At 38.1% G+C, this 22570-nt stretch overlaps 1 protein-coding gene across 4 annotated transcripts in view; it reads left to right on the forward strand.

Annotated features, from left to right (window-relative positions):
* ARL15 (ADP ribosylation factor like GTPase 15) overlaps positions 1-22570 on the forward strand; it is a 411563-nt gene that overhangs the window by 156413 nt on the left and 232580 nt on the right. For all 4 annotated transcript variants that reach the window (XR_007154120.1, XR_007154119.1, XM_047867797.1 and 1 more), the window contains exon 3: positions 4187-4246. Coding sequence is in view for 2 of the 4 variants with exons in the window: in XM_047867797.1 (XP_047723753.1) it covers positions 4187-4246 (60 nt within the window). In the remaining 2 variants the exon portion in view is untranslated. The remainder of the gene's footprint in view (positions 1-4186; positions 4247-22570) is intronic.

The following is a 22570-nucleotide window of genomic DNA, read 5'->3' on the forward strand; positions in this document are numbered from 1 at the left end:
GAAAATTACATAGAAGAACTGCATGCTGGAAGAACATGAATCCCCCAGAATCAATTTATTTCAAGAATGCCATAGAAAGCTTGCCTGATGAAGTAAAAACTGTACCTGAAGGATGAAGAGTTGGCCAGGGGACCAAGGAACACTAATGGAGCGGTATGTGCAATGGTCCTGAGTTGGAAGGGACATAGCTTGTTTTAGGAACCGAAGACTAACATGAGGGGGGAAAATGGTACAAACTAAGCCTGGAAAAGGGAAGAGAAACCAGATACTAGATAGAGCCTTGTTAGGTGTTTTGAACTGTATAACTGTATCCTGAGTAGTGAGAAGCTACCCAAAGGGTTTAACCAGGGGAGTGATGTGAACAGATGTGAATTTCAGGATGATCGCTTCTGCTAATGTGTGGAGATTACTGAGCAGGCCAGTAATGGATGCAGACAGTTGAGTTAGGCCCTTGAAGTTGTCCAGGTGGTAACAGTGGAGGTGGCAACTTGGCCAGTTATGGAAAGGAAGTGGACATATTTTAGAACTATTTTGTGGATGGAAGTCACAGGCTTTGTGGGTTAGGATTAGGAGAGAGGAAAAGGAAGAGCTATGGAAGACTCCAGATACTTAGTCTGTCGAAGTCCTCAAATGTTTTCAATTGCTACTACAACTTTTGTTTTACCAATGCTTTCATAATATATCAAACCTTAAGGCTGCACATGATTTTGACTGGGAGGAATTTAAAGCCTCAGTAGTCAGTTGGTGACCATTAATAGTCTCAACTTTTATTTACTAAACACTTTATAGCCCTGGGTGCTATCTGTTCTCATTTACAGACTAAGAAATTGAGGCACGGAGGCATTAAGTAACTTGTTCAGTTAATAATAGTAGAGCCAGAATTGGAACCCAGACATTCTGTCTTTGGGGCCCATGCTATCTGGCCATTTTTATTCCTCAAAACAACCTTTAAAAACACTATTCTGATGGTTTGACCTTTATATCCCTACTGAATGTTAACATTCCCCCACCCCCAACCCCAACCTCATCTAACCCAGTGTAAAGGAATAAAATAGAGTTGATCAAATAATCACCCTTCTTTTTTTTTTTTTTCAATGTTTTACTTATTTTTGAGAGAGACAGAGACAGGATGCTAGTGGGTTAGGGGCAGAGAGAGAGGGAGACACAGAATCCGAAGTAGGCTCCAGGCTTCTAGCTGTCAGCACAGAGCCCGATGCGGGGCTTGAACTCACCAGCTGTGAGATCATGACCTGAGCCGAAGTCGGACACTCAACCAACTGAGCCACCCAGGTGCCCCAAATAGTCACCCTTCTTGATTGCTCTTCTAGTTGAACTGAAAGCGTGGCTTTAAATTTAAATTTTTTGAATCCTTGCAAATGTGTAGAATGACTAAAATTTTAAAAAATTGTTTCTTTTCAATGCATAGTACATTTTTCTTATTTTCTGGACTGATTACATAGGCTTTGTCCTCTGAACATTCATTACTACAGTCATACTGTAAAAATATGAAGGCAGCAAAATGGAAGAGCACATATACCTTTGCAGGATAAATCTAGCCACATATGTTCTATTTGGAGAGAAAACATTTATGAGTATTCTGCAGAAACATTTATATGCCTATAAATAACATTGCTAGGTTACTTTGCTTAGCGTGAACATTTGAGGACATTTTTGCAGTCGATTTATTATGTCTGTGTGAGGATTAAAGATGGTAACAATGATATAATCTGCCTGTTGGATTCTAAATTTCAAAACTTTTGAATATGAGTGTTTTGTATATGAGCGCAGCAATTTCTGGAAGGATATTCCTTTCCTTGGGTACCTGCTTGTTGTCAGCTTTAAAGAATCAAAGCAGATTAAACATGGCTGGTGTGTTCCATAACTGTGTCTTTTCAAAGTTGGGGCCTATCTCATTTCTCTGGAAAATCTTCACTTGAGTTGTCCTGAATATAACCACTAATAGACTGTTGAGCATTTGCAGAGAGCTTTTCATTTTCAGGATTTCACAATCATTGCCTTTTAATCCATACGACACCCCCGTGAGGGGTAGGTAGATACATTCAAACATCCAAGTCTCCTGCAGGCACATTTTCAGTGCCAGCAGGAATATTGTGATTGGCACTGACTTTCCTTAATTTCCCAGAGGCCAGACACCTGGAGAGGCTTTTCTGCAGGCCCAGGTACATTCCAGTGCCGCAGCCTCCTCATTCCTTCTGCTATTTTACTGAGATTCTGTGACTACATGCACTATTAACCGTAAGCTGTGGTGACTGTGTCTGCATAAAACCCATACAGGAGGGGTATGTTTCAGAAGATTGTTAGAGGGCCCAATGAACATTTACATCCTATACAACAAACTTCAACTAGTGTTTACTTCTGTTACTCTCACAAGGGTTCTTGTCATTCAGTGGTGATATCTGTAGTTCCAAGTAACTATTTAGATTAATAAATTAGCCCCCAGGATTTCTCTTAAAGTCTATAATGTATTCAGAAGGTATGCACAGCTAGTGACTAAACCATCAATACAGAATCAATTGATACAGAGCACTAGAAGTTATATGTTGTATGCTTATTTGTATCAGGTACTGTGACAAACATAATACGTTGTATTATTTTGTAACAACTACATGAGGTAGATGCTATTATTCCCATTTTAGAGATGTTGAAAGCAGTAGGTTGCCCACAGTCTGCTTACTTAAACCTAGTTCCATCAGACTCCAAAGTTACTTCTTAGCCATTACGTGATATTCACTGCTTAAGGTAGAAGACAGTATATAGAATTTGGAAGTGCTAGGACAACATATAACAAAACAGTGGTGTTAATAGGGTGAATATAAAAAGGTACATACTGACTTTCATTTTTATAGAGTAAAACAAAACCATGTAAAAGAATTGTTCTTATCTACATCATACTGTATATCTTTTTTTTTTTTAATGTTTATTTACTTTTGAGACAGGGAGAGACAGAGCATGAACGGGGGAGGGGCAGAGAGAGAGGGAGACACAGAATCTGAAACAGGCTCCAGGCTCTGAGCTGTCAGCACAGAGCCCGACGCGGGGCTCGAACTCACGGACCGTGAGATCATGACCTGAGCAGAAGTCGGACGCTTAACCGACTGAGCCACCCAGGCGCCCCCATACTGTATATCTTTTTACCTCTCCAGGCACCTGTCATAACTTTATAACTTCAAATGAAAAGTATTTCTAAATCTTTTGCTCTAATTTCTTGAAAAGGAATGATGATTTATCTTACAGTTGCCCATACTAATGTTTCAAACCTTAGATTAATTGGGTGGTTAGAAATTACTGAAGAGATTAATTCTTATTAGTAGGGCTTTTAATTGAAAAAGTACTTGTAAATAGCAAAACATTCAAATGAAAGAAAAAAATCTGTGTAAGACCTCCTGATCTCCAGTTGTCCCAAGAATCCTCACTAGTTAGTTTCTTATGGATCCTTTTAGAAATCGTAAGTATATTTGTTGGCATATGTGCATACATATATGTTCGCATGTATGTTGCACCTGATAAGCCTCTGTACTAAAACCTGTGAACCAGATATGTTGAATCCATCATGACTTGAATGATAATAGTTCAGTGCTCGATACATAATCAAAAATTTATCCTCTGAATATATTTTAATAGAAATCATTTACTGCATGCATTATAAAATAGTTACCTATGCATAGACAATTACAATTGCACTTGTAAGAAAAATGTTTACATAATATTAACCATGTCTTAAAACTCTGACATAAATATTATGTAATTCTAATATAAGATGGTTGTAATTTAGGTACCTTCATCTGTAGAGTCGCTGAGTTCTGTATGAGAGAAACTAACTAAGAATTAGATGCAAAGGTCCTAGTAGATCTAATATTTTCTTTGGAGTTTCTCTGCACTTCCAAATGTCTTTATTATAATTGACAAAATTTACAAGTGATGTAACATATTAAAGAATAGGGTAGTATTGTGAAGAAAAGAGTTTTATTTCACTATAATACACAGCTATATTTTGAAAATTTGAACAGGGTAATGTGTTATCAGTTTATCTCGAATTGTGTTTCCGGCATAACTATGAGCTCTGAAAATTAGCTCTTAATCTGCCTACAAAAGGATTTGAGCATTTCATGCATTTTTTAAAGTTAAGTTGCTAATTCCTTTTTTTGTTTTTGTTTTCTAATTTTAGGTTTCAGTATAAAAGCAGTGCCCTTCCAGAATGCCATCTTGAATGTAAAGGAACTTGGAGGTAATATTTAAAATCCTTTCTGTGTCTGGCTTAAGCTTGTACTAATTTGGTATTGACATGATGTAAAATTAAAACATTATTATTCTAGTAAGTGATTTATTTGCACCTTTTCCCTTGGTAATAGAGATATTTCTTTCTCTTTGTATATGTTTTAAAGGTTGTCAAATAGTTCCAAGTAATAAATTTTTTTTTTGTAATTTGAGAACCATACCATTCTATTTCATTTGCTCCATACTTTTCAGTTTCACTTGTTCAAAAAATTTCTTCCTGATTGAAAAGTATGAAGAAGTTTTAATGTAATAGATAAGCCATACATTATGCAGGGCGAAGAACTGTATTTTAGAGTAGTTTGTATTCATACCGCAGGTTTTATTGTATTAGATCTTTTTAGAATGTATTTGTTCTGATAATAAATCTTTGCCAATGGGTTCTTTGCTGGTCAGGCACATTTATTGGATAGGCTGTACCCCAAACTATACATCACTCAGTCTTTCATTACACTCTCTGTCTGAGATTTTTTGGTTGTGTTTTATGTCAGTCAGGGTCTTAACCCATGTAAATAGGTTAACAAAGAAATCAGTCAATTCAGTGAACCTACTAAATTCTCTAATGGCACAGGAAAATGGCGAGTGCTCTGAAGTTCAGTATCATATTGGTGAGTTTAATGACTTAGAAGAAAGTTCTCTTCCATCTCTTTAATCACTTTGTGATATTGACCTTCCTTCCCCCCACCCCCGTCACTTTTTCTGAGTTCATTCTAACTGACCTACTTTTAACTTGATGCAATTGAAACTCAAACTTTATGCCATTTTAATAGTGTTAGTGCCTTCTTATTTTTATCTCCTAATGTATTAGTTGATCTTCTCAGGTGTTTTAGAGAGCTGTATCTAGGGCAAGTTTACTGCTGTCAGTCTGTTTTATAGCTACCTTTGATTTTTATAGCATTAATATTTAAATCAACCACAGTTGATAAATTCCGGTTTTCCTTTAAGGCATTTGGTTTTGTTGTTTTGACTACAAAAATTATAAAACACGAGTGTTCTTGTAATGGAGACATTTTTCTATGTAAAAATTTTTAAAAGACTGCTCTTTTAGGTTGAATATTTTGATACTACTTCGTGGTTTCTTTTTTTGTTTTTGTTTTTTTTAACATGAAATTTATTGTCAAATTGGTTTCCATACAACACCCAGTGCTCATCCCAACAGGTGCCCTCCTCAATACCCATCACCAAGCCACCCCTCCCTCCCACCCCCGATATTACTTTGTGGTTTCTAGTAACCCTGCTTCTCAGTGACCATAGTATTAGGGAACATATTGGAAAAGTCTCATGGAATAAAAATGTATGGTTTGAGAATTCTTTTGGTTTTAAATGTGGTTGATACTTAGTAAGGATTTTATTACTAGGCTAGACACAGAACTTTTATTAAACCCCCTCCAGGTGTAAGAAACTGCTGATTAATTGACAAGGTGTTTCTTATAGATGTTAGTTGGATGGTACAAATAGAGAATGTGTCGAGACAACTGAAGTGAACACTTGAGGGAATTTTTGTAGCCTTGATTCTGTGCCACTGTAACATTGAAATTCAATACGATAAAAGAAGAATTCGAGGACCGGGGTTTGTAAGATGGGAATCTGTCTGTTCCCAAGCATGGTTTACTTTTACTGAAAAAAACTTCACCGACAGTTGCAGTAATGGACATGGTAATGGAGAGGGTACCACAGAGTTTGATGATAACATTTTAGCTCATGCCTCTTGTGTGATGACGTGAGACCTAGGTAAAAGATAGAGCTTCCGAGACTGGGACGTGAGTTCCAGGCTCATGATAATGTGGTGTTTGGCACGTGATATTCTACCCCCTTAATTTTAATAGTCCTATTTGCAGTTGAGGGGTTGTCTCAAGAAGGTGATTTTTTTCCAAGTAGAATCTAACTGTGTATCCTGCGTTGAATGCTCAGAGGCAAACTATGGAGGCAATTTGGCACGTTCAGTAAGTCCTTTATTTAACAAATATTCTTGGAGGGCCCTTTCGGTCTGGAAGAAGACTGGGCCCTAGGCTGTGTCTCACCCAAGAACGCAGGAGAAGCAGGCTAACCCCTGAGAAGAGTGTAGTTTTCCTAGGATTTAAGGTATCTCTTCTGTAGTAAGAAGATCATCCCGGTATAAGGTATATATTGTGGCATTTATGGAGATTTGTGACCACCTGAAATCAGGTTGCTTGCTTGAAAATTTCTGAGTTTAGGAGGAAAGAGTGGAGTGTTTTAGGATCAATTTGTGAAGATACGAGACCTTTATAGAGGGTTTCTTAGAAGTTGGATCAGGTTGTTAATCAGGGAAAAATCTTGACATCAAGGAATAAATCCAAGAAGATAGGTGGAAAGATAGCCATACTGAGTGCCACAACATCGCTGGTGTGTGGAATGCTCAGATAGTTGTGCTCACTGTATGGTTATTTCAAGAGGTTGGCATGGCCCTGCTCCTCCCTGCCAACTCCTTTTTTTTTTAACCCCTTTCTGAGGGTTCCAAGGTGCTCCATCACCCCCATTCTCAACCTTCAGTTAAATTTTTTATTTCTTCAAAATAAGAAGAGGCATGAACTTGGGCTCCTTATCTATTGAGAAGAAATGGTGTGAAATGAAATAACAATGACCAGGGGAGTTAAATGAAACTCACTCTTGGGAGATCTTAAGAAGAAACTTTGTTTACATACACAGGACTGATAGATGTCTGTGTATGTTCGTATATATAATTTATATGTAAAACATTTATTAGAACTATACATATAGTCCTATGTTCTCATCAATTTTCTCTTTTCTGAGGGTGTTTCCTAAATCTTTCACCTAACTGAATTCTCCTTCTGAAACCAATATTGCACTGTATATTAACTAACATTTAAATTTAAAAAAATCTATGTCCTCAAAAAAATTCTTAAAATTCTCATTCACCTATATTTTTCTCATGTGGTCTCTTCCTACCACTCATGCAATCATTCTGGCACAATTGTATATCAAGCCTGATTCTAGGAGCTGAGAATAAGAGATATTTAAAATACACTCCCCATCTTCAAGAAATTCCTGATTTGGGCTTATGGAGACATTCGTGAAAACAAATTTGACATCGCAGCTGCTTTTATCGTTCATTTTCTGTCTCTGACTCTCTTCAGTCAAACTCTTGCTCACTCAGGGTTCTGACTCCAGTGCTATAGTCCTGCTGCCCTTCAGATCTCTTCAGGATTGGCTTCTGAATCGTCTTCACCTCAACTTTCCAATCTATCTAGAGTCTTCCAGAAACGCATCGTCTTCATATTCTTTTATTCTTTTTAGTTCATTTATTCAACAACTATTTATTAAGTACACATAGAACCAGGCTGGGTTCTAGAGACTGGTGGTTATAGCATCAAGACAAAGCACAGTCCTTGCATAGACCAGCTGATGGACACAAGGGGAGACTCTTGTGTACTTGTCTCCTTGATTAAAGCCCAATATTCCTACTTATGGACCTGGAACTTTCTAGATTAATCCCTTCAGTACTTGAAAGGATTTTAAATATCATCCAGGAGAGCTCTTCTGATCTCTACAAAGGACATTCTGTAGTATTGCTTAGTGGATTTGTTCTTCTTGCAAATTCTTTCATTTGAGAGGTTTTCGTTGAAACTAATCCAAATCCTTTCTTTTTTAGTTTTAATTAATTACCCTGCTTGTCTTGCGATAGATATTATTCTGGATGTTGTGCAAGATACCTAACAGGATCCTCAACAGACAGAAAGCTTCATCTTTGAACAAATATCCCTTGTTCCTAGTAGAGGAAGCCCAGCCATTCTATATGATTCTAGGCAAGTCTGTTTTCCTGTATCTCTACTTCTGTATCTGTAAAATGTCGTAATAATAGTTCCTGCATTACATAATCGTTGTGAGGACTAAATTAACATAGGTCAAGTACTTAGAGATCGCCTGGCCATAGCTGACATTTTTGGAAGATTTACATTATAATTATACCTTTGCCCTCCCAACCCCCCTAAAAAACACCATTCATAAGCCCTTTCCCCAAGGTCCCGAGAAATCGCCCAAATTACATATTGATTGTTTTTTCTCCTTGCAGTCATGCCTCTCTCCCTCGTGGACAAGATGATCTTTTTCTTCATTTTGTCACACCTGTTTAAACTGAAAAGTCACAGGGAAGGAACTCCTTGGAATCTTTTGGTTAACTGCCTAGCGTATTTTTTTGGCAGTGCATGTGTGTTAATGTTAGATGTTTTTGTCCCATCTACCTTATCCCCTTTCTCTCTGTTTTCAGTTTCCACCTGAAAAATCTCTTCTATCTCAGTGGCTCTGAGTTGCTTCCATTCTGTTTGGCTTGTGTATTTAAACCACATTACTAAGGTAAATGAAGCATCCGGCATTTAGCTGAATTGGAAGCACCGGTCCCATTGCGGTGACATTACAGCTCTGGTGAGTTTTCATTTTAGAAATTTCCAGTCCTGAAATCTGCAGGTTTTTGTGCATTCAGAGATGTTTTTCACTTGATTTTGAAATTGCATTTGCAAATTGATAGGACCCAGAGAGGAAAAATTCATTTCTTAACACGTTTGGCTTGTTACCATTTATTGATAAGGATCCAGACATCCTACTATTCCTTTTGCTTTCCCTAACTGAATTCTGGAACCAAGATTGGTCTTGTCAAATGACTTGTTTTCTTCCTCTGATATTCTAATGAGTTCTGTCTGACTTGCTTCCCCACCCAGTAAACCGTTTGGCAGTCTTGTCTTCCCAGTTGACACTGGAAAAAGCGAAAGCTGAAAAGCAGTGAGCTGTCTTACATGCTTCAGTATTGGCTGCTAGTTGTCAATCGGAAGGAAAGTTCATGAAGATTTTTGTTTGCACTTTATTTTTCTCCCTTTAAAGACGAGACGACTTTGCTTTTGCAGAAGGTGGTGAGGGGAGTGTGGAACAGTGCAAGTTGTGTTCGTTTACCCATTTACTTCAGCCCATGCAATAGTGATTGAATGATTTTTGAGGATTGTCAGCTAAGCCATTTTTTAAAAGGTTGCTTCTTTCAGCAGCCAAGCTGTTATATGAAACAGATGTTGACTCTGTCCTGTTTCTTTGTTTGCCTGGAGGAATACACCGCCTCCTCATAGTGAAAGGTGCTGTTTCTTTGTATCCTGCTAGTTATCTTGGTGCTGTTAATCTGTCCAGGTTATTTGCATTTCTTAATTTCACCAGACAAACGGTACGGATTTCTTGACAGGCAACCCAGGGGGCACTGCTGCCTGCTTCTTTTAATTTCTGCTTTCTGTGCCCAGGCCATTTGATGCCTTTCACCAAAATAAAGCCTTCTTCCTTCAGAGTCTCCGATTAAACCTTCTTTCAGAAGGAACAACAGCTCTCTTTTATTTGATGTGTTCTCACAGCCCTTTGTGGATTATGATTATTACCTCCGTATCTTCACTACCACCTCCTTGTTAAGACAAATCATAGCTAAATATCTATGAATTTAATGTCATTGCCTCTACTATCCAGTAGAGGAGGAATCAAGACCATATGAACAGTATAGGTAGACCTGAAGACCTTATTATGGCCACATTGCTTTAAGGAACGAGTGGGGTTGAAAGATTTCTTGCTGCTATAAAAGAGAACAACTTGCCATTCAAAAACTCTTTTAGACCTCTCCAAACAAGGATTTCCTGGAAGAGGTGGCAAGAAACCATGACCCTGGCAAAGGAACGTGATAGCACAAAGTGGGGGCCCGTGGAAGGCCAGGTCCACAGCATCCCTTGTGATCGTGCTATAAGCTCAATTATAGTCAGCTGCACTCAAGTAAGTCTGCATCTTCCATATCTGTTGTAGAATTACAAGGAAGAAATGTGATTCAGCCTCAAGACACTCTGTCCCTCTATGCATTTTAGCTTCTTGTTGTTGTTTTCTTATCTGCAAAATGTAAGTTTTAATAAATCATCACTACTTATTTCCCAAGGGATTGGATTGGAAAAGAAAAGTTCAGTTGCCTAAAGCCCCTGGAGGGATGCTTTAAGATAGACAGTGGTATTTCCACTAATTCTGTTTTTATAGTGGCGGTTCCAGTGTCATATGTAATAGTGAATGATCGAAACTTCTTGATATAGTATTGTTTCCTTATCTAGGAAAAGAACCAGGCCTTTCTGGAATGGGGACAACCGGTTAACTCCTGGCTCTCTGAGCTGTGTACTTTCTCACTGAGGCTTAGGCTCTACTAGGGGAAATGATATTGGTATAAAGCCAAGTGACTTGGATGCAAGTTGAAAGGCCACAGCTATCTGAATTGGTTGAACAGGATCCCAGGGTGGTGGTGTTCAAGCGTTTTTTACACTTGCTAAGGGAAAACTGAGCCAAACAGCAGAGCCAAATAAATGAATCTGGGGGCCCAGAAGTCCGTTACTGGCTGATGTAGACCTGACCTTAATTTTTGTTTTCTTCTGGAGAAGTGCCCTAGGAAATTTTTTTTTTTTTAATTTGTCTTCCTGGTCATAGTTTAGGATAGTACTTAACAATCTGCTCTTCTAAGACTAGATAGATACACAGATAGATATACACACAGTGCTCAAGAAACTAGTTTCCTGGCCTTTTGACCCCCCCCCCCCCCCCCCCCCGGAGAATAGGGATCTCACATGCTGCTAAGGTTGCCTGCCTCACCATTGATTCCTATTCAGGGGCAGTCAGGTCATTTTATATCTTCCAACTCTACCAAACTTCCTCACAGAACATTTGTGTTGGGTTCTTAGCTTCTTAACCCTCACGAGGGAAAAGATATTTCTGTTTCTCCCAGGGGTTGCCATAATAGCAACTAATTTTCATTGTGTATTTGGTTTCAGTGTGATATTGCAGCGACAGCACTGGAAGTCAAGAGACTAGTATTTTTCTCTATCCAAACAAGCCATGGGACACTGGGCAAGGCTCTTGACTTTTCCAAGGCTGCTTTCTTTTCTAGCAGCTGAGGATGCTGATAACCATTCTCCTTTGGATATAACTAGTTTATTTTTTATCCTGAAACCCATAGTTATCTACTTCACTTTGGCCCCTAGGGACCATAGAGCCCACCTTTAACAACTATGCATGATTATCGTACTTAATTTTTTTCTAAGTTCATTTAACCCTAACTTCCTCTATTTTTTCTTTCTTTTTTTTTTTTTGTTTTTTGTTTGTTTGTTTGTTTTGTTTTGGTATTGTAGACATTTCAAAAAATCTGTGTGTGTTATGTGAGACAGGTATATATGTTCATGAGATAACAATTCATACTAACTTCAAGTTCCTGTGACTTAAAGTCACTGTGCTGTTTACTTCAAGAAGCATTACAGTCTAGTGTGGGAAATACTATAACAAGATTGAGTGCAAGATGCAGTTAAGATCTTATAGAAAGGACAAAGGAGACGTCACAGAGGGAAAGACAAGTCATAGAAGTGGCAGTGGGTTTGGTCTAATCTTTCAACCATAAACCAAGTCCACTGTCAACTCCTTGACTTACATCTCATCTGTTTTCTTCCTAGACTTCTACTCTGTGATGTCCTTGTCCTTTCTGCGTGATCAGAATTGCGTCTCGTACTCAATCCTTTTTTTTTTTTTTTCAACGTTTATTTATTTTTGGGACAGAGAGAGACAGAGCATGAGCAGGGGAGGGGCAGAGAGAGAGGGAGACACAGAATCAGAAACAGGCTCCAGGCTCTGAGCCATCAGCCCAGAGCCTGACGCGGGGCTCGAACTCACGGACCGCGAGATCGTGACCTGGCTGAAGTCGGACGCTTAACCGACTGCGCCACCCAGGCGCCCCAAGTCTCGTACTCAATCCTGTTACAGTCTTTAGCATACCAGACTATAACGTTATGAAGAATTGAAAAACACACCATAATCGTAATAGTTTATTATATTGTGATATAAAACATATCTGCAGTTCCAAGATGGAGAGAAAATTGCTGGTCATGCCCCAAGATACTAGAGTAAGGCTAGACCCTTAAGAAGCAAACTGTTGCTTTGTTGTTGAATTCATTTCAGTGAATACTTAATAAATACTAATTATATGCAATCACTTAGAGATCTCATCCCTGCACCTGCACACACAGGAGTCCCTGAGCCCGTTTCTTCAGATAGTTTAAGTTTTCTCTTACTTATTTTGAGAGAGAGAGAACACAAGGGAGAGAGAGAGAGTCCCAAGCAGGCTCCACGCTGCCAGCACAGAGCCAGATGCGGGGACCCATCTCACCACTGGGAGATCATGACCTGAGCTGAAATCAAGAGTCAGACACTTAACCAGCTGAGCTACCCAGGCAGCCCTCTTCAGATATTTTGATGGGAGAGTAATATTGGCCATAATGTTTATGTAATTTCTTAGAAAAGATTAAACAACTTTACTAGATTTCTACAATTATCAAGTTGACAGTTCAAGAGGTAATGTTTGTAGCTATTCATTACTCTGACCTATCCCTTAGAACTGAACAAAATTGAACTGGTTAGATTTGTTTTGAGGCATTGTAAATGTGTTGCTTTTTAATTCCTTAAGGTCCAAAGCATTGTCAAGAAGCTCTATTGAAGATGCTTGATCATTTTAATCTTGAAATTCACTGATATTTTATGGCATCATTGTGAGAAGCAATGTAAAGAATTTATTGCATAAGGTTAACTTTAATTACAGGTATGTGGAGTACTTATGATTGAACATTGAAGGTTGATTTTTTTATATACTCCCTCCTTTGCCATAATTTTATAAAATTTCAAAAAATCAGAAAATGATTATAAGTTAAATCTGTAACAAAGATTTAATCCACAGTGAAGAAAGGAAAGCATGCCGAAGACTGAGGCATGGGCAAGGAAAACATGACATAGAAGGGGAATTCATCAGGATTAATAATCAGAGAGCTTATTGGAGTTATTAATTGGGGCTTTACATTTGGACCTATGCCCTTATTTTTCTTCTCTCCTGTGTTAAGTTGTGGATAGCAGCTGTGTTTACCCACAAACTAAATCTTGGAAGTGGGTGCTAGACTCAGAGAGGCAAGACAGTGCCCTAATAATGTACTAACTGCCAGGTGGGTTGCAAAGCCCACACACACAGGAGAGAAGCCACTCGTCTGTCCCTATTAATCACTGAAAGTAGGCAATGGTAAACAAAACAGCTGGCAAACGTAGATTCTTAAAAGATAAGCATATAATCACGGCACACAACAATATGAGGAAAATCGGCACCATCAAAGAAAACTTACCCCATCAAAAGAAGAAAAAGTATCGAGGGACCTAGAGGTAATAGAGTGATCAGAAGAAGACATTCAGAGAGATAAGGTTTTGTATTATGAAAAGGAATCTAACACAGGGACGCCTGGGTGGCTCAGTCGGTAGAGCATCCGACTCATTCTCGATCTCAGGGTCATGACTTCAAGCCCCACATTGGGTGTGGAGCCTACTTAAAAAAAAAAATCTAACACAGAACTTGGGAAATGAATTTGACTTTAAAATTTAAAATGAAAATGTCAGTTGACACAACTCAGATGTAAATTTAAAAAAACTAAGGATTGAGTTAGGGAATTTCCTCAGAATGCCCTGCAAAAGGATGACTTTGGAAATATGAGAGAAAATTGAGAAGACTGAAGGAACAGTTATAGAGTTCTAACATCCCTCTAAGAGTTCTAAAAAGAGAGTAAAGAGAAATTACAGAGAATAAAATAATCAAAGTAGAAAAACCTCAAATGTGAAAAAAGACTTACTCAAATTTAATGAGTCTTCTGAGGCCAAGAAAAGACTTATATCTAGACATATTATAAAGAAAAAATCATTAATTGTAATCACAGGAACGCACAAGGAAGTAAATTCTGATTTTAACATAGGAGATGTCAGGTAGAATCATAAAGTATATTTTCTTTAGATTACACATTGTAATTAAAAGAAAAAAAATGTTCATGTTTATTTATTCTTGGGAGAGAAAGAGCACAAGCGGGGGTGAGGCAGAGAGAGGGAAACAGAATGTGAAGCAGGCTCCAGGCTGTCAGCACAGAGCCCGCTGGCGGGGCTCAAACCCATGAACTGTGTGATCATGACCTGAGCCGAAGTTGGGCGCTCAACCGACTGAGCCACCCAGGTGCCTCATTAAAAGAAATTTTGAAATTTAAATATATTTCTTTAAAAATTAAGGGTTGGGAATGTAAGCTGGTACAGCCACTCTGGAAAACAGTATGGAAGTTCCTCAAAAAACTAAAAATAGAACTACCCTATGACCCAGCAATTGCACTACTAGGTATTTATCCAAAGGATACAGGTGTGCTTTTTTGAAGGGACACAGACACCCCCATGTTTATAGCAGCACTATCAACAATAGCCAAAGTATGGAAACAGCCCAAATGTCCATTGGATGGATGAATGGATAAAGAAGATGTGGTATACATATACAATGGAGTATTACTCGGCAATAAAAAGAATGAAATCTTGCCATTTGCAACTACATGGATGGAACTGGAGGGTATTATGCTGAGTGAAATTAGTCCATCAGAGAGAGACAAATATCAGATGGCTTCACTCATATGAGGACTTTATGAGGCAAAACAGATGAACATAAGGGACGGGAAGCAAAAAGAGTACAAAAACAGGGAGGGAGACAAAACATAAGAGACTCTTAAATATAGAGAACAAACTGAGGGCTGCTGGAGGGGTTGTGGGAGGGGGGATGGGCTAAATGGGTAAGGGGCACTAACGAATCTACTCCTGAAATCATTGTTGCATTATATGGTAACTAATTTGGATGTAAATTTAAAATAAATAAAATGAAAAAAAAAAATATATATATATATCTCAAGTAGAAAAAAAAATGAAGGGTAAACATGAAAACAGTAAAAGTATGATGATGTCTACATAAATACAATTTTTTTAAAATCTGAAAAGTTATTCAGCTAACATAAACAATTCTAGAATGGAGTGAGTTCACTGGGATCAAGTAGAATTTTTGTTTTTTCTTGTGTGAACTTTGTTCATGAGAATTTAAGAAATACAATTTAAGAAAATACACCATAAAGATAGAAAGCTAAGGATATTTGATAAATTCAGCAACATGCAAAAATGGAAAAAGAACAAAACAGTCATGATAAACCGAAAACACGTATACGTTGATAACTACGAAAATGAATAAGTTCCCCTTTTATATAGGTGGCATAAAAAACAATGAATGTAACATATTCAGCTATATGTGGTTATGAGACACTTCTGCAGCAACGACAAATGCAGCAAGGTAAAAATAAAGGGATAGAAGAGATAGCCTTAAAAAAGACCATTGAAAAGAAAGTACTGGGAGCATTATTAACATCAAATGAAACAAGGTGCGCCTGGGTGGCTCAGTCAGTTAAGCGTCCAACTTTGGCTCAAGTCATGATCTGTGCTGACAACTCAGAGCCTGGAGGCTGCTTCAGATTCTGTGGCCCCCGTCTCTCTCTGCTCCCCCCCTCCCACTTTCTCTCCTTCCCTTCCTCCCTCTCTCTTGCTCTCTCTCCCCGCTCCTCTCAAAAATAAATATTTAAAAAAAATTTTTTTAATCAGGTGAAATGCAATTCACAGCAAAGAACATTAAGTTGATTTATGTTGAGATTTTCATGTTGATCTACTAGGATAGCTGAGTACTCCTGAATCTTTACATAATTCTGAATCTTATAAAACGAAAACTAAGAAAAATGTAAGAAAAAGCCAACAGATCCACAATCTGAATTTAATCTAATTGATAACTACTGAATGTCACATTTAAGTAGAAAACACATGTTCTTGGGGTGCCTGGGTGGCTCCGTTAGTTAAGGGTCCCACTCTTGATTAAGGCTCAGGTCGTGATCTCATGGTTTCTGGGATCGAGTCCTGTGTCAGTAAGTGTGGAGCCTGCTGGGGATTCTTTCTCTGCTTTCTTTGCCCCTCCCCCTGCTCAAGCATTCTTTTAAAATAAACATTAAAAAAAACAACACATGTTCTTTTAAAACATGCATAAAATTTACACACAACTATGTATGTTTTCTGACTAAAATCCAGTAAGATTAGAAATTAGTAGCAAATAGACAAAAATAAGAACACATGAAACGGGATTTAAAAGTGCCCTAACCTAAAGAGCCCAAATGTCCATCGCCTGATGAATGGATAAAGAAGATTTGGTGTGTGTATATACAACAGATTACCACTCAGTGATCAGAAAGAATGAAATTTTACCATTTGCAACAATGTGGATGGAACTAGAGTGTATTATGCTCAGTGAAATTAAGTCAGAGACCAATATCTTAAGATTTCACTCAGGTGGAATTTAAGAAACACAGCAGATGAATGTAGGAGAAGGGAAGGAAAAATAAAACCAGGGAGGCAACCATAAGAGACTCTTAAATACAGAGAATAAACTGAGGTTTGCTAGAGAGGAGGAGAGTGGGGGAGGGGTTAAATGGGTGATGGGCATTAAGGAGGGCACTTCCTGGCATGTGCGCCGGGTGTTATATGTAACTGGTGAATCACTGAGTTCTCCTGAAACCAAAACGATAGGTTAACCTAATTTGAATGTAAATAAGTAAATTCTTAAAAGGACAAAGGTACCCTAACTTTATACCATCTATAAAAATCAAAATGGATCCTAGACCTAAATATAAAACCTGAAACTATTAAACTTCTAGAAGAAAACCTGAGACAATTTTTGTGACCTTAGGTTAGACAAAGATTTCTTAGATAAGACACCAAAAATCTGCATAGAAAGAAAATTGGTAAGTTGGATTTCATAGTACTTCTGCTTTTTGAAAGACATTGCTAGAGAATGAAAAGGCCATCTATTGACTAGCTAAACCTTATTTGGAGATCTGATAAAAAAAACAGCAACAAGAAAAGAAACATTTCAAAAATGGGCAAAAACTTTGAACATCTCCTTTATCCAAGAAGATACAAAGAAGGTAAATAAGGTCATGTAAAAGGGTCCTCACTTTATTAGCCATTCACTTTATTAGCCATTAGGGAAATACAAGTTAAAACCACCACACACATATTAAAACGTCTAAAATTTAAAGGCCTGAATATATCAAGTGTTCTGGAAAGAGTGGAGAACTAGAATTTTCATCTAATGCTGGTAGAAATGTGCAATGGTACAACCACTTTGAAAAACAGTTTGGTTTGCCTTTATGTTAAGAGACTGCCAGTCTTAGAATCAAGCCATTCCACTCTAGGAGAAATGAAAACTATGTTTACACAAAATCCCGTGTGTAAGTGCTCATAGCAACTTTATATTAAAAACTGTCACAACCCACAGGTCATCAGTTGGTGAATGGGTAAACAGATGTGGCGTATCTATATAAGGAAATAGTATCTGGCAGGAAAAAAAGAATGACCTATGGGCACATGCCATAACATGGATGAATCTCTAATTCTGCTGAGCAGAAGAAGCTAGACAAAACAATGTGTAAGGTGGTATTCCCATACTGGGATAAATTTTTATTCCATTTAGAGAAAGTACTAGAAAATGCAAACTAATACTTTAACAAAGTAACAGTATTTCAGGGATTCCCTAAGGGAGAGGGACAGGGGGCTGCGGAGGGCGAGGGGGGAGTGGAGGGATATAAGGGTTGTGAGAGGGGTGCCTGGGTGGTTCAGTCAGTTAAGCGTCTGCCTCTTGGTTTTGGCTCAGGTCGTGAGCTCACGGTTATGAGATCAATCCCCCATCAGGCTTGGAATGGAGAGTGGAGCCCGCTTGGGATTCTCTTTCTCTCTCCTTCTATCTCTGCCCCTCCCACCCGCACTTGCACAGGTGTGCGTTCTCTCTCAAAATAAACTTAAAAAAAAAAATAAAGGGTCATGAGAAAACTTTGGAGGTGATGGATACAATTATTATCTTGATTAGGGTGATGGTTTCACAGATGCACATGTGTCAAAACCACATTGTATATTTTAAAATGTGTAGTTTATTATATGTCAATTATACCACCATAAAACTGTTGATAATATTCTACACGTACAGAAATTAAGAGAGATTCTTTTCTATCATCTCTGGTTAAAAGCATTGAAAGTATGTATTGTGGAGAATTTATGGCCCTTTTCTTGGGTTGCTTTCCAGTGAAGAGTTATTTTAAACAGGCTAAGTTAATATCCATGGTTTAAAAAAAGAGAACTGTGACTGGGGAAAGACTTCACAAAAATATCAATTTCTGGACGATCATATGTAGCAGAATTGTTAAGGTTAAATATGTAAGCAGTTAAAACTAAGATTAAGATGTTATCAAATCTGTCAATTTAATGTGTAGATTTAAAAAATCTCAGTGCTAATAAAATAAGACAGATTGATCTGTCTGCACAGCGGCATCAATTAATCAAAGAAATTCATATGACAGATTCATTATACAAAGAGTGAGAGATTTCTCGGAGTAAACCAGTTGTGGTTCATTCCACAGGGGTACTCAAAACCTTAGTGCTACGGTATTCTTTTTCCAACCTTAGCAGTTATATTTATGAAAAATTTTCCTGTTGGTGATTACACAATGGGCAGGATGCAGGTCTCACACAAAGTTGGAGGTTGAAGGGGAGAAAAAAAAGCAGTAACACTCAAATGAACCAATGTATTAAAAAGCATCTGATTCCAGACCACATTGGAATAATTTGTGTTTTAAGAACACGATTTGTACGTGTGGGTAAAATATCCTCTTTCATTCAGGAATCTACAGCTTTAAATTATCTGCTTGAGCTGATCCTGTGCTATCCAGATTGTATCTCAGGTTAAAGTTTTCCAAGCAGACCTTACTTTGGCATAAAAAGTAAGATATTTTTATTTGCATTTTTCCTTCATTTTTGTGAGTGTCCGCAAGATGGCTGGTTGAGAGTGGTAATGGGTATGTTTGTTGGTTACATTCTATTACATAACACGCTAAGAGGGTAGAACATAACCTATTTGCTCTCTGTCCTTTGCCATTAGTGATCCCAACAAGTTCTTTTGGGGTCTGCTGTGTTCTTTAAGGTGATGGTGCATTTTAAATTTGGGGTGTATAAGTAGAAAACCTCTTTCCCCTTTCCAGTTTTTTTCTTCCAAAGTCCTTTAAATAGATTTAGATGTCAATGAATTTTCTCTCTTACTCATTAGATTAAATCTCAGTAAGTAGGGACAGATTAATATAAGCTGCTAAATTGAAAATGCAGAGGCTTGGTTGTCGAGTGTGGGGATTTATAGTACATAATAGATTAGTACTTAAGCATGTTGGTATTTTTTCAATGTGGGCTGTCTTTGATGCTGTTACTCTTTTATATATGGTTGTCTGTTTTTTTTTTTTTTTTACAAATATTTATCTAGTTGTAGAGCATTAGGTCTCCTTGAGCAGATGAAAACCTGTTTAAATGGTAGTGTGGGAAGATCCAAAATGATCATGCCTTGAAGTTAGAATCTGGAAAATAGCCAAAGGTTTTAGATGTATCCCTGAACAGACTTAAAGTTTTCTAGTTATTCTAGATTCTACGTGTGTGCATAAAAATTCCTGCGATTCAAGCTGAAAGCATTGAGTTCTGTAGTCTTCTTAATTCTGGGTGAGAATGAGGGCAGGCAGCAGTGGCTGAAATTTTAGAATGAAAATGTGGACCGCTCTCCATTCTCCAAAACTGGTAAACATAAAACCATTTTCTTAAGGTTCCATCAGGTTTGTTTTCTCTGAGTTTGTTATGTGTGTTACTGTCATGAATTTTAAACCTTTGCTACAGATTTCGGTGAGGACTCAAAGAAAAATCAATTATGCTGGGGGATTTTTGACAGAGGTGTATCAGGAATTGTACCGTGAAAAAAGAGCAACACCAAACCCAAGAATGTCTTTATTAGTGGTTGCTTTTTAAAATTTCTTGGAGGTTACTTTATTTCTTCAAATCCTTGAAAGAGTCCATATATGCAAGAGAGCTGAGAGGAAAGACCCCAAATCCAGTGCCATGCCTCTACCTACAGTGAAGGAGTGACAATTCAGGGCCCCCCCCCTCCAAAAAAAAAAATGAGAAGAACAAATACAGATGAAGTCCAGATACCTTGGTGGAAGATCCTTTCTTTCTAAATATTTATTATTAGCCTTTGCCATGGCTCATGTGTTTTTGTTTTTTTTCAAACAACCCTGTCTCTCCTCTATTTAAGGTCAAGTGCCTTCTCCTATCCGTGTCCTAGGTGGGCTTGATGTTTTGGTGTTCTGAGTTTTGGAGCTTCTTTATAGTAGTTCTTTCGTTGCAGGCATTAAACATCTTCTTGTCTCCTACATAGGGCCCTAAGTGTTCCTTTGTCCTGTTACTGCCTGGACCTAAGACGACAACATACTGCTTTTTTTCTTGGATGAACCTTTCCATCCTATGTCTTCCCTTCCTTCAGGTTTCCAAATTGTGTTTCTCTTCTAATCAGTGGAGAAAGAAAAGGAAAAGGAAAAGAAAAAAAAAATCAAGGACCAATGTATGTTAATTTTCCTTGATTTTTTTCAATTGTAATTTGAAAGAGGCTATAATACCACGGTTTTGGAGTTTTCTGTTCTATCTCATTCTTCCTTTCTCCAAAATGGTAATACTTTGAGTGTAAAGGTATTTATTTACTTTATTTGCACTAGGGAATGAGGATGTGAACTTTACAAGTCTTGCAAGGTTTTATCTACCAAGTCTTTGGTCTGAGACTCATGATCAACCTCCTTCCCTACTATTCTAAGATGGAATTTAACAAAACGAGACCATGTGAAAACAGAGTCCTATGTTATAGTTTTTCTCTCCTCAGGTAAAAGGAAAACCCTTAGGCATTGCCTTGCACAAAAAGCATTGAGTGCTGCCCAGATTTAAAGGGTCAAAATAGTTGACTTCACTTTGATTAAAAGAATTCTCGTTTAATATGGTGCTGGAATTTTAGGTTAATGTGATTTTGACACTGACAGGACACCTCACCACCATTATCATCCTCAGACACTGAGATTTTCCCCAAATCGGTAGAATGCTAGTCCTCTGTTATTTACAGTATTACTGAGATTCTTCTGTTTTCAGACACATAGAATTGTACTGTGCTTTAAGAAAACCCTATGTAGAGAAACACATTAGTAGCTTTTATTAAATAATATGTAGTATTCAAAAATTATTGGTGTCATAAAAGGTTTTGCTCCAAATTTTCTTTAAAGTATTGAAGTCCCAATACATGTTAAGTTATTTGATTAAGTATTATCAAGACCATTTCTAAGGCATAAATTCTGAAATTTTCTTTCTGGTCCATCTTACGGAGTTTCAAAATTACTGCCACCTACCATGTGCAATTAGCAAATACAAATGTACCTTCAGGTTAAGTTGCTTTGGGGAAATTCTCCATCAGCTGTTATGATATTCAAGTCTTACATACTCCTTCAATCATCATCTGGGACAAAACGTCTCTGTGAAAGAAGAAAAGGAGAAAGAAAGAATGAGTACAAGATAAGGAAATCTAGTAAGAGCATAGAAACTTTGGAAATGAAGCCCTTGCTCTTTACTCACATATTTTTATACCTCCTGTCTTAATAACTACCCGGGTCTCATCTTGGTTTTTCAGTGGGAGAAGCTGAATTGTTAACCTTGATCGGCAGTATGGCTACGAAAATTTTTATTTGGACTGTTGGTTTTCAAAGTTTTGTCTGTTATTTTTCATATGGCTCTTAGATAGGCTAGGGCCTGGTACCATTTTAAAGGGAAGTTGGCTGAGAACTGAGAAAAATTTGAGGCTGACCAGATTGTATCCCAAAGCGTAAAGCCCCATAGCAATACAGTGTGAGCCCTGAGGCAGAAAAGAAGGAGTCTCAGAGGAACACGTCCTTCTTGCATACCGTCCCTTTCTGGGAAACGTGTGCAGGGAGTTCACTGGGGGCAGGTCACCAGAGGAGGACACGAGGGGCACGTACAGGATAGCCACGTGTGCATCGTTTGGCCCATGTGCTGACCATATGAAACTGTCTTTGGGACCGGAAAATGCCTGACATGGCTAACCTAGAATATATCACTTTGCTGGTTCCTGGCACCGTCCTTGTTTTTAATGTGCAGTGGATGCTGTTGCGCTGTTTGTACAATGCAGCAAGCTTACCGACCTGGGGGAGCTGAAACAAACAAAAAGTTAGCTCCTGCAGTTCTACACTGAGTTTTAAAACAAAACATTTTAATATCTGTAGCTGGAAGGGAAACGTTTGGAGCTTTGTAACTGGCAGGCAGGAGTATAGCGACTGAAGAAGGGATGATTCCGGGGCCAGTTTTGGACACAAAACTGAATAAATGGAAAAGAACCCAGGCAGGACAGTCTCCTGTCTGGCTTCCCAGTAAAGTCAGAGGGGACAGTCCTGGCAGTACTATGGATTTGTATGCTGGGATAGATATA

Source organism: Prionailurus viverrinus, chromosome A1, assembly GCF_022837055.1.
Source record: "Prionailurus viverrinus isolate Anna chromosome A1, UM_Priviv_1.0, whole genome shotgun sequence".
Taxonomy (NCBI): Eukaryota; Metazoa; Chordata; class Mammalia; order Carnivora; family Felidae; genus Prionailurus; species Prionailurus viverrinus.